General features: G+C 51.3%; 1 protein-coding gene across 3 annotated transcripts in view; it reads left to right on the top strand.

Moving 5' to 3' along the window:
• The window catches only part of PLCG2 (phospholipase C gamma 2), a 166,498-nt gene that overhangs the window by 57,450 nt on the left and 96,005 nt on the right, over positions 1-13,043 (top strand). For all 3 annotated transcript variants that reach the window (XM_043434869.1, XM_043434867.1, XM_043434868.1), the window contains exons 3-5: positions 6,576-6,719; positions 8,665-8,758; positions 9,508-9,555. In XM_043434869.1, coding sequence (XP_043290804.1) covers positions 6,576-6,719; positions 8,665-8,758; positions 9,508-9,555 — 286 coding nt within the window. The remainder of the gene's footprint in view (positions 1-6,575; positions 6,720-8,664; positions 8,759-9,507; positions 9,556-13,043) is intronic.

The raw sequence follows: 13,043 nt of genomic DNA, 5'->3' as shown, positions 1-13,043 counted from the left end.
CCTGACCTGCATACAGATTTCTCAGGAGGCAGGTCAGGTGGTCTGGTATTTCTTTCTCTTTAAGAATCAGCCTTTGCAGATTACCAATAGAAAGCCACTCCCACTGGTCAGGGATTTCCTTCCTGGGGCTCCTGGTATTCAAGGGGTGGCCAGACAGTGGGCACCCCTGTGTCTCTGGAGGCGGCCCCTGCTCGCCCAGAATGCCTGGAAGTGGTGGTGACTGTTTTGAAGGAGGTGGTGGTGGTTCGCGGAGTCTCGGCCACAAGCCCACGCAAACAGGTGACTGTCCACCTAGGTATGAACCACTGCTGCCCCGGGTGGGCGGCTGGTCAGCCTTGTGGTGTGTAGGGGGCATGTCACCATCACATTGCGGACTGAGAGTGTAAACAATAGGGGACCAGTTTCCGCTCCTACCAGAAACCCAAGATAACTGAAAACAGGTGTTCAAACAGAAACCTGCATGAGAATGTTCAGAACTGTAGTATTTACAATAGCCCAAACGTGGAAACAACCCTAATATCCTACAGTGGATAAATGGTTAGATCAGATTCATATGATGGAATGTCATTCACTCATAAAAACGACACGTGCGGCAACACAGAAGGACCACGGAGATGTCCTGCCAAGTGAATGGAAGAGCCAGGCCCGGAAAGAAGACCGTGTATCCTGTGATTCCGTTTATATGAAACGTCCAGAACGGGCAACTGTGTGTAGACTGAAAGTGGATGAGTGGTTTCCAGGGGCTGGTGGGGCTGAGCGGGAGTGTGGAGACAGAAGGGTATGGGCCGCTTTTCATGGAGATGAAAGCGTTCTAGCATTGACTCCGGTGGCTGCACGAGTCTGAGAATCTGCTAGAAGCCACTGAAGTGTTTGCTCCAAGTGGATGGCATGGGCACCGTAGCTATGGCATGGGAACTATATTCCTTTAAAAAACTCGTTTGTTTCTGTTTGTGCTGGGTCTTCCTCGCGGTGAGCGGGTCCCCTCCCGTGTGGTGCGCGGGCTTCTCCGTGTGCGGGCTTCTCTGGCCGCGCGCGGGCTCTGGGTGTGCGGTCCTCAGTAGCTGCAGCACACGGGCTCGGTGGTTCCGGCGCTCGGTCCTAGTTGCCCTGCGGAGTGGGGAACCTTCCCAGACCAGGGGTCCAACTGCTGTGCCCTGCGTCGGCAGGATTCTTAACCGCTCCACCGCCCGGGAAGTCCTGAGCTATATCTTAATAAAGCTGTTATTTTTGAAGAGATTGAGTGGGAGAGTGCACTGCTTTCTGTAGTTCCAGGACACCTTCAGGGCTGCAGAATGTATGGAAGTAGTAACCTCTCGTCCTGTCTCCACGCAGCAGCTCCACTCGGGGAGCCCAGAGACGCTGTTCTTGTCAATAACTGGGGCCTGTCCACATCCCCCAGTGTTCTGCCTGAACTGGGGACACTGCAACTTTGATGCCGTCTGATCCCCGAGTTCTGCGAGGGTAGCACAGAACTACGGGGCTTCCCAGGCGGCTCAGTGGTAAAGAATCTACAGGGGACTTAGAAGAGTCAGGGTCAGTCCCTGGGTCGGGAAGATCCCCTGGAGAAGGAAATGGCAACTCGCTCCAGTATTCTTGCCTGGAGAATTCCACGGACAGAGGAGCCTGGCGGGCTACAGTCCATGGGGTTGCGAGGAATCGGACATGATTTAGCGGCTGAGCACACACAGCGCAGAAGCTACCAGATTGAAAAGCTGATACAGCAGAGGGTGCTGTGGGCTGACCCTCATGCTAGATGGTCACTGCTGCTCGTTGAAGGCACTTTGCTGTGAACGCTGCAGCCCTCTCCCCAAGGCCTGGGAGGGGGGTTAGGGCCTCCAGAAGCAGTCCTCGACCAATAGCAGGTGGAGGTTGGGGGATAAATACCCCAGCTCCCTCCCTCCTCCATGGGGCAACCTTTAAGGGGCTCCTAATTCCCGTGGGGTCAGCCCCCAGTGCCCCTGGGGTACCAGCTTGATAACATAGCAACTGTCTTGCTTCCCCGTGCCTCTGCTGGTGTTTCCTGGCATCCACTCCTGGGTGAACTGCATGTGCTGAAATCACGGTCTCAGAATCTGCCTCTGGGGGAAGCCAAGCCAAGCCACCTGGGAAACCTCGTTTGTTGCGCGGCAGTCTGAGTCTCTGCTCCAAGCCAGACTGTGAGGCTCCAGGTGTGTGCAGGACGGACACGACCCTTGTCCTGCTGGGGCTTGGAGGAGAGAGAGGATGGGCAGTAAACAGATGCACCTGAATTGCAGGTGGTGCTGGTGAGGAGCTTTCCAGGGAACCAGCCAATGACTCGGCAAAGCACTGGCCGCATGCTTGGCATTATGGTGTGTGCTGTGTGTGAGTTGTACGTGATTATCATTGGTTGGACTTGTTTTCTCATGGTTGAAATCTGTGTCTGTAAGATGGCTGGGGGCCAGGACTGTGTACAGTCAGGGGATTGTCTGGCTGACAAGGCGTGATGAATCAATACTCTACCTTCATGGATAGAAAGACTCGATATGTCAGTTCTCTGCAACCGAGTGTAGTCAACACAGTCTCCATCAGTATCCTAGCAGGTTCTTCTGTAGATATTGACAGTCTGATCCTCAAGTTCATATAGAGAGGCAAGACACCTGGGACAGCCGATGCAGTGTTGAAGGACAAAGTCAGAGGGGGTTGCGGCCTCACTCTGAGACTTACAGTAAAGTCACAGTTATCAGGACAATCAGGGAAACAGCAGATCCACGGGACAGAAGAGAGAGACCAGAAATACACTCACACCAACAGTCAGCTGACTTTTGATAGTGGAAGGGAGGCTCCAGTGGAGAGAGCATGGTCTTACTGGAAGTATGATGAATAGGCCAGGACTTATCTGGGCAAAGAAAGAGGGGAGCGGTCAGGGTGACGTCATGGAGGTGTCCAGTCCTGCCGATGAGGGTGGACACCTGCAGCCCTCTCCTGGAACAGGGCTGGCCTCCAAAGGGTGCTCGCTTGCACTGAAGTGAGGGGCGGTGGTGTAGGGGTCATTGGGGCTGTTTATGTCGTCAGAATAGCTGCTGTATTTCATTCTCTTCCCATTTCCTGTTTTCTCTGTCTTCTAAAAACACGTTTATCTGTCTGGGTCTCAGTTGCGGCACGTGGGCTCTTTGCTGCAGCCCCGTAAACTCCGTGGTTGTGGTGCGCGAGCTCTGGAGGGCATGGGCTTAGTTGCTCCTTGATATGTGGGAACTTTGTTCCCTGACCGGGGATCGAACCAGTGCCCTCTGCATTGGAAGGCTGATTCTTAACCACTGGACCGCCAGGGAAGTCCCTGTCCCCTTCCCCTTTTAACAGTCATATGTTTATTATAATTTTGCTGTAAGGAAAAAAGCTCACAGTAGGCCAATTCAGAAATTCCCTCTTAGCAATATTTTATGGGGAAAGAGAATGATTAGATAATCATTGCTAGACTAACTAGGGGGGAAGAAAAGAGTATTTACTTAAAGTTGCTAGACTCTTGACTGGCTGGGTGGGTGAGTGGTTTCTGAGAACAGACCTTAATACCTTAGATGTTCCCAGATAACTGCTAAAGCAGGTAGATCAGCACCGCTGGTCTGACCTCTCAGAAGGCGGTGCGTCTGAGCGCACACAAAGGCTCCTTGTGTTTTGTTGTTGGCTTTTGAGGAATGAGGATAAGAAGAAAAGATAAGATTCCCCGGTTTCAGGGTTGGATGAAGGGTGGGATTATACCTCCCTACCCTGCAAGGTTTAGAGACCCCCATCCAGTAATAGGACCATTCATAATTGCTAAGTGTCTCAAAAACTTTTTTTCGGCTTGAAACAAGTATAGATTCAAATAATACGAAGTTTCTGTGTGCCATTCTTGTAATTTCCCCCCATGATAACATTTTTCATAACCATAGTTATCAAACCCAGGAAATTGACGCTGGTAAAATGTTATTAAACTGCAGACCATAATTAGTTTTTTTAAAATTTTTTTTATTGAAGTATAATTGAGTTACACTGTTATGTCAGTTACACTGTACAGCAGAGTGACTCACTTACACACATATATACATTCTTTTTCATTATGACTTATCACAGGATTCTCTGCAGTTGGGCCTCGTCATTTATTCATTCTGTATATACCAGCTTGCATCTGCTAATCCCAAGCTCCCAGTGCAGCTCCCTCTCACACCCGCCTCTGTTGGCAACCCAGGCTGTCCTCTTATGCCCCTGATTCTGTTTCTGGCTCATAGATAGGTTCGCTTGTGTCATAGTTTTGATTGCACAAATTTGTGATGTGTGTGTGCCCCGTCGCTCAGTCGTGTCTGACTCTTTGCAACCCTCCTGGACTGTAGCCCACCAGGTTCCTCTGTCCGTGGGATTTCCCAGGCAAGAATCCTGGAGTGGGTTGCCATTTCCAACTCGAGGGGATCTTCCCAGCCCAGGGATCAAACTGTGCAGTGTCTCCTGCGTAGATGGTGGATTCTTTACCACTGAGTTACCGAGAAAGCCCATGTAAGTGATACCATGAAGTGTTTATCTTTCTCTCTGTGATTTACTCCCCTTACTGTGGTAATCTCGGGTTGCATCCAAGTTGCTGCAAATGGTATAATTTCGTTCTATTTTATGGCTGAGTGGTCAGGCCATAATGAGTTTTCATCATTTTTTTTATGTGGACTCAGTTTTGGTTTGTTTTTGTTTCGGTGGGTAGTTTTAAGGAATTTTATCACATGTATAGACTTGTGTAACCACCACCACACACAGAGTGCAGAACAAATGCTGTTTATTTAAAGTTGTTTCTCTTCACTTCAGGACTCTTGTCCCCCAAACTGTTTCCAGTCTGGCTAGATCCATGGTAAGACAGTGGAAGCCTTTAGTTCGTTCCACCCGCTTCCTCCCCTAATTTAAGTGTCTCCCCTCTTCTGCTCCCTGTGTGTGGTGGTGGCTACATGAGTCTGTACTTGTGATAAAATTCCCTAAAACTATACACTGAAACAAAAGAAACCAAAATTGAGTCCATATAAAAAATGATGAAAATTTATGATGGCCTGACAACTCAGCCATAAAAAAAGAACGAAATTATACCGTTTCAGGTAGTGCTGGTGGTGGAGAATCCACCTTCCAATGCAGGAGATGCAAGGGATTCAGGTTCAATCCCTGGGTCGGGATGATCCCCTGGAGGAGGAAATGGCAACCCACTTTAGTGTTCTTGCGTGGAGAATCCCATGGACAGAGGAGCCTGGTGGGCTATAGTCCATGGGGTCGCAAAGACTTGGACATGACTGAGCACGCACATACCTCATTCTGCGGTTACGTGTGAACAGCTGTGAACCTTTCCTGCTGCTTCAACTCTGACTCTGAGATGCCCTGGTTCACATGGGTCTGTTTGCTTCTTGGACTCCAGGTCAAAGCTGAGGTCTCCTTCCTACCCTCTCATATCCAGGAATACCTCTCTTTCCTGTTTCTCTGTTCAGTGCAGTACTGGAGGTGTATGTCTCAGGATTCTTATGGTTGCATGCGACAGAAATTTCCCACTCACCAAAGCAAAAAAGAGAATCGATTAGGTCACATAGATAGCGTGTTCCAATGCAGATGAGGCTTCAGGCCCAAACGGACCCAGGAGTTCGATAGTGCATTGGGACTGAGTCATTTTGCTTTCCACGTGCCCAGCAGCGTGGACCCTGCCACCCCTCGACTCATGTTTTGTCAGCCTGCAGCAGCAGCAGCAGGAGAAATGTGATGAGTGGCTTTGGCCAAGTAAGTCCCAGGAGGATGCTGGCGGGCCCAGCTTAGGCCGCGTGCTCCTCTCTGAATCCTGACCAAGAGGTGGGATGCCGTGGTCATTTCTGGGACCCTGGGCCCCTCCTTTGGCCTGTTGTGGTCGGAGGGGAGTGGAGCACCTTCATCTCAGGCGTGGGAAGTGGGTCCATCCCAGGAAAAGGTACTTTGCTGACAGAAGAAAAGGAGGAAACGATGGAAAGACTTGTCTCTTTGTGACACTCCTTAGTTCACTGGACATCCTGAGATAGGAGGGGGGGGTCCATCTTGCAACAAATGGCCATCCTGTGAGGGGCCTCTTGAGTCAGGGGCCGTCTTGACCTTTGCCCAGGAGAAAGTCAGAGTCCTGTGGCCGGGGTTCTGGGGAGGATGAATTTCCTCTTTTTCTGTCATCTAGGGCTTCCCCGGTGACTCAGATGGTAAAGAATCTGCCTGCAGTGTGGGAGACCTGGGTTCAATCCCTGGGATTGGGAGATCCCCTGGAGAAGGGAATGGCAACCCACTCCAGTATTCTTGCCTGGAGAATCCCATGGACGGAGGAGCTTGGCGGACTACAGTACAGTCCGTAGGGTCGTGACGAGTCAGACACGATGAGTGACTCGCAGCGTGGCTGTACAAAGCTCTCCCAGCCCTGAGCACCTGAGAACCGCACGCGTTTTATTATTTGCACACACAGCTGTGGACGGGCAGGGCCTGGGGCTGGTCGAGCTTGTCTTCACCCTGCGCAGTGAAGAGCTGGGCGGGGTGTCTGGGGTGCAGGCACGTGGCGGCCGCCTCAGAGGGAGTGACGTCCGGCTTCTGACCGGCTGCTGTTACTTTTCCTTCAGTGGACATCATGGAGATAAAGGAGATCCGGCCGGGGAAGAACTCCAAGGATTTCGAGCGCGCGAAAGCGGTCCGCCAGAAGGACGAGTGCTGCTTCACCATCCTCTACGGCACCCAGTTTGTGCTCAGCACGCTCAGCCTGGCAGGTGGGTGCCCGCCGTGTGCGCGTCCCTCCCTGGGCCTGGCTTTCCTCCTTCCGAGAGAGTGTTCTCCAGCGGGATGCTCAGCCCGTCCCCCCGCTAATGCGAGAGAGAGTTCTCCAGCGGGATGCTCAGCCCATCCCCCGGCTAATGCGTGTTTGCATCACGGTTCTGAATCCTGATCCTGCCCCTTTGTAGCTGTGTGGCTTTGAGTAAGTGACTCCGCCTCTCTGAGCTACAGTTTACTCAGTTGTAAGACAGGACCCAGTTGGTCCTCATGCTGACCTCGTGGGGGTGTTGAAAGGATTATGTTAAGGGCCTGTTTGGCTCATGCTGTGCTGAGAGCCGAAGGCAGGTTACATTTTTTTGTCCAGCCGAGTGTGGCCCGCACCATTTATTCAGCTTAACTGATCTAAAGGCACGATCCTGAAATCTATCTCATACATGTATACACGCACACACACAGTACACACTCATAGACACAATCTGGAGGTGTGACGTCTGGTCATCCTTGTGAATCCACCAGAAAGTCAAAGAGGCCTTTGAGTGGGAGAGGAACTGAAAAAGCTCAGGCACTTGGCTCAGGGGCGGAAGCTTATAGCTACCTTCAGGTCTAACCCCAGAATTTCTTGACTTAGAACTTGATATAAAATCATGGTGGACAAGAGAGAAAATAAGTAGCATTAAAAATAAACCAAAGTGGGGGGGAACTGTGGAAGCTAAGTAGCATTAGGGACTTTTAATTTCAGGTCCGATGACTCTCACTGGTTTAATTTCTCATTCATGCTTTCATCAGGCATCTTTTGAGCATATGCTCTGTTCGGGTTGTGCTAGATGTCGCTGGGGCTCTGATGAGACTTAGACCCCGTTACCACCTTTAAGGAGCTCACGGTCTACTTGCGGAGACAGATGTGTGGACAGGAACTTAGAGTCCTCTCTGATAAGAGCCGTAGTCTAAACGTAATACAGTGTGCTGGAGGAATACACGGTGCCTAATTCCCTGGAAGGCTTTGCTGGGGAGGTGACTTTTTTAAACTGGATTTTGAGGCATCAGTAGGAGTTGTGAGGAAAGAGGGAGGATGGTCCAGGGAGAGAGCATTGCATGTGCCAGGCTTGGAGGAGGGAAATGGTAAGCCGGATGTGGGAAGTGATGGGTGAATGTCTGATGGAGGGGGTGTGGCAGGAGGCGGGGACGGGACAGGAAAGAGGGGCCCGTGACCCTGAACCTTCAGAGCTTTGTCCACTTAGCCCGGCTGCAGGCTGAGGCCTGGTTGCTGTTCTTGGTAGGGAGGCCGTGAAAGCCCAAGCAAGATGTGGAGCCCAGGATGCCAGCTGGATGGCTGGATCCCCGCTTCTTCCCTTCACCCTTCCTAGCCACACCTTTCTCTTCATCCACCTTGGAAGAATGAGACCAGAGACCTCGGCATGCTCTGTCCAGGCGAACAAAGCCCGTGGTGGTGTGAAAAGATGTTTAATAGCAGGACCACGTGTTTGCATTGCCAGCTCCATTTTATGATGAGGAAATGAGGCACAGAGAGGTTAAGTAACCAGCTGAACATCACACAGCCCTGAATTGCTACAGTGGGACTTGGGGATGATGCCACGCTCTTACCCACCACTTGTTGCTGCTTCCCTTCCAGGCATCAGCCTCGCCTACTTGGCGGCCCTCTCTCTCGGCTTGATGGGAAACAGGGGAGGTGCTGAGGGCTCTCAGGATCATGGTCCAAGTTGTCCTGAGTTCTGCCTCTTGTTCGTTAGTTTAGGACTAGGACTAAAGCTAAAGCTCTAGTAACTTGTCACTCCTGCCATAGGAGGCTCACCATGGGCAAAAAGCAGGTCCCAAGGACCAACACAGGCTCCTCACATCCTCGTGGTCTGTGTGGGGTGGGAGTGTTCAAGCAGAGATCTTCCCAGGGAGTAACACTGCATTTCTGGCCCTTCCCCTCTCCAGCCGACTCGAAGGAAGATGCCGCTAAGTGGCTGTCTGGCTTGAAGATCTTACACCAGGAAGTGATGAGCGCGTCCACCCCCACCATCATCGAGAGGTAATGGCTTTGCCTGTTTCTCTCCGTATTCGCTCACTTGGGCGTCTGTTCTGCTCCCTCTAGCCAGTATGGCGAAAGAAAGGAAGAGGAGACATTTCGTCTTAGAGGCTCCTGGAGTGCCCTGTATGCAGTAGGTGTCCAGTCGTGGCTGTGGACACTCCAGCATCTCCCAGAAGAGCCTCCCATCTCCCTGGGCCTTGTTCTGCCGGGGTGAGAAGGGCACTGGGATTGAGACAGAAACTCGTCCTGGTGTTGGGTCTGAGGGGAGCGCCCCAGGCTTATTTCTCAGAGGATTTAAGAAGAGGTTAAGCTGACTGATCGAAGGACCTCTGGCTCGGGGTCTGGGGTTTTCCTCCTGGCTTGACGAGGGCCTTCTCAGGACAGTCCATCAGTGTCTTGGGTGTCCGGAGGGACTTGTGTATGAATTGCTGTCCATCCAGCGAACGGGAGCCCTCTGATCTCGACCGTTTCTCTTAACAGCTTTTTGGGAGATTAACAGAGAGCATCAGAGGGAACTGTCAGTTTAAAGAATCCAGCCTCTGTGAGTCCACGGGGCTGCTTGGCTTGGCAGGGCGACATTTCACCCACACGGAGAAGCTGCTGCTTCCCAGGTCACTGTTTAGAAAGTGGAAAGACCTTCGTTTTCATTTCCAGGCTCCGTGTCCCATCCTACAGAACTTCCTTGGACTTGTGAGTGTAGCTTTCTGATTTTCTAACTCTCTCTCTGTCTGTCTCATCTCTCTTCCCAGCTGGCTGAGAAAGCAGATTTATTCTGTGGACCAAACCAGGAGAAACAGGTAAGCTTCGCTCGCATTTTTGTGGTTTCCTCCCGATCATTTTGGATCATCTCATTCTTTCTTGAAATATTCTGAAGGGGTTGGAGTGAGTTCTGTGCTGTGGAAAGGTCCTCTTGAAGTCAGATTTGACTTAACAAGGCGGTAGACGCAGTGCTCAATGGTGTGGGTCATGGTGATAAAAAATCTCCACCCATGTGGGGTCTCATTGCAGTGGAAAATGCCACTCCATCTGCGGGGAGGACTTCTCTGCTACGTGAAGCACTCGGACCACGTCACTTAGGCCTTCACGTTTGAGCGTCTTCTGTGTCCTGGGGAGAAACAGGATCCCCACGGTGCCCGCCCATCCTTTGTGGTGGAGATTGACCATCAGAAGTAAACCCAGTTTGGGGGCGATGCTTCTAAGAGCTGGGTGAACACGAGACAGGCGATGTGACAGCCTGTAATTCAGCGTCCCTGACTGGTTCACTTAATAGCACGTCTTGGAGTGGTTCCTTCTTGGCACATACAAGGCTCTGTGCCACACATTTTTGGAACAAATGTGATTTGTCCTTGGATAGATGTGGTGTCATTGCCATATTGATGGGAAACCAGTTCCTTCCCGATGAACATCAGGTGGTTTCTTTGTTATAAAGCTGTGAAAACTTTTAGGTCTCCCTTTTAAAAAATATTTTCATTTATTATTATTTGTTTGTTTGGCGGGGCCGGGTCTCAGTTGAGGTCTGCAGGATCTGCCATCTTCATTGCACAGGTGGGATCTGTAGTTGTAGCCTGCAAGCTCTTACTTACAGCGTGTTGGATCTAATTCCCTGACCAGGGATCAAACCTGGGCCCCCTTCACTGGGACCGTGGAGTCTTAGCCACTGGACCACCAGAGAAATCCCTGGGTCTCCTTTTTGTAAATGTGTGTGACACAGATATGAACAGGATAAATTCCTAAGAGGATGTCCAGAAGCCAGGCATCACCGGGTCTGACAGTTTGGGAGAGGTGATGGCAGTTTATGTTTCTACTAGCAGTTCAGAGGAGTCCTCTTTTCCATGTGTCACCAGACTTTGACCTTCATTAACCTGATGGGTGAAAAGCAGCAGTGGATTTTTGGCTTAAATTTGCATTTCTTTCTTTATGGGAGAGGTTGAATATCCTCTCATCAATTTTTTTTTGAGGGGGTTATGATCCAGTTCCCATTAATAGTGTAATGATAAAAACCACCATTTATGGAGCACCTCCCATGCCAGGCGCTGTCCTTAGCACTTGACAATCACTGTATCATTTTAGCCTCACATCAGACCTCTTTCAGCATTTTTAAATATCTTTCCTTCCTTCCGTTCTCCATTAAGAGATGTCAGCTTCATACACGAGGCAACAAGTAACCTCTGTAACGCTCTCCTCGTGTATTGCACAGCCCGTGGGAGCTAATTCCCCACCAGTGATTGAACCCACGCCCCCAACATTGAAAGGGCAGAGTTTTAACCACTGGACCACCAGGGAAGTCCCTACCCAGCTTGCTCCTGAAAGTCTTTCCATCTTTAAGGCATTTTGGTGTCAGGCCGGTGTCACCCATCACTTGTCAATTTCAGAGCCTCCGTGGTCCTCACATGCCCCGAGGGGTGATTTGCAAATGGTATAACCAGGAAGCTGTGGAGAGTTAACTGATGCTGTTAGGTCAGCCAGCATCTCCCTGTCTCTTTCCGTCTGCCTTTCCCTCCCTCCCTCTTCCTCCTCCTCCTCTCCGGCCAGCATCCTCTGTGGCCCCACACCCTGGGCTTGGGCCTGGCGTTCAGAGGCGGATCAAACGAGATCCCTGCACTGGGGGCCTTGGTACACACTGGGCTCGTTCAGCCTCAGGGCGGAGCCTCGCATGACCGTTTCCCTTCTCTGGCTGCCCGGAGATTCACAGCTGAGGTTGGCACAGAGCGGACGGAGGGAGCCCGCCAGGGCCCTGTCTCCACAAGGTGGGGTACACGGCGTCATCGGTCTGGTTGCAGGGTCTGCTCTCCGTCTTATGTTGTCGAGAAACGGAAGCCCGGCTTTCTCTGCTCAGAACAATTCTTGCAATTCCTTCACTGAGAAGTGCTTTTCACAACCTTCCGCAGAGAGCGAGTCTGTCTGTGTCCTTGACGCCTTGTTCGCTGTTCCCCATCCCTGCCCCCCGACATCCCTCCTTCCCTCCCGGTGGGCCGAGCCCTGCTGCTCTGTCAGCATGTGGAAAATCCCGCCTTTCACGTGGCTCTGTGAGGCCCTGAGAGAGCTCTTCTAAAGGAGCTTTGCCCAAGGTGCCCATGAAAGGGCTCTTGACTCCGGCCAGTTTCCCCTCCTTTCCTGTCGCCCATGTGACATTTCCTGGAGGAGAACAAAGGCGCAGCAGGGGAGTAAAGCGTCCTCTGGGCAGGGAGGGCGGGTTTGGGCAGGGCCTGCTCCCAGGTTTTCCTTGGCCTGAACGTCTGTCGAGAAGTGGCTTTGCGGCAGCCGCTGTTCTGAGCGCTCTCTGGACTTAGTGAGTTGGGGAGAGGTTATGGAACGGATGCTGGCAGACTGAGCAGCTAGGCATCCCCTGGGCCATTTTATGAGGATGCTGAGGCCACGAGCGGTTGTCATTTGAACAGAGCACCCCAGCCAGTCAGCCGTGGCTTATTGATCACTAAGCTGCTAAAAGGCAGAAATCTCTTCCCGCCGTGACTTCCTGTGACTGGAAGTTACTCATTCATTGTGATGAACTATCCATAACATGAAACTTACCATTTTCAGGGTACATTTCTGTGCATTCATGTTGCCACTCTGCCTTCAATGTCCATCTCCAGAGCTCTTCTCATCTTGCAAAACTGAAACTCTCTACCCATCAAACCGTTAGCCCATTTTCCCTCCTGCAGCCGCTGGTAACCTCTATTCTTTCTTCTGTCTCTGAATTTGCCTCCTATGGGTACTGCCTGAGTGGAAGGATGCTGTGTCTGTGACTGCCTTATTTTACTTAGTGTGATGTCTTCATGAATCATGTATGTTACTATAGCAGGTGTCAGAACTTCCTTCCTGTTTAAGGCTGAATGGTACTCCACGAGATGCACATAACATGATCTTCATTGCTGTGTGCAGAATCTTTTTTTTTCCTCTTAGTTGCAGCATGTGGTCTCTTAGTTGCAGCATGTGGGATCTAGTTCCCCACCCAGGGATCCAGCCCAGGCCCCCTGCATTGCGAGTGTGGAGTCTTAGCCCCTGGCCCACTGGAGAAGTCCCGACCGTGACAGTGTGGAGGAGTAGGTCTTGGGCATTCTGTAGCCTGCCCCTCCATTTGTGTGGGTCTGGCACTTTGTCACAGTTAGACTGGAGTTAAGGGTAACCCGAGGTTGTGTTTGGGAAGAACACATGGAGGCGAACATTGTGGAGGTGAAGGCTTTTCCTTCACCTCAGTCAAGGGCTGTCTGTTCTCACGTGGCCTGTCGAGGGTGATGGAAATCTTGACCATCTGGCCAAAGTGGTGTTTTCCAGATCTCTCCTT

This window comes from Cervus canadensis, chromosome 18 (genome assembly GCF_019320065.1).
Source record: "Cervus canadensis isolate Bull #8, Minnesota chromosome 18, ASM1932006v1, whole genome shotgun sequence".
NCBI classification, from domain to species: domain Eukaryota; kingdom Metazoa; phylum Chordata; class Mammalia; order Artiodactyla; family Cervidae; genus Cervus; species Cervus canadensis.
The sequence above is the reverse complement of the archived record's forward strand: the minus strand, read 5'-3'. Positions and strand labels throughout refer to the sequence as shown.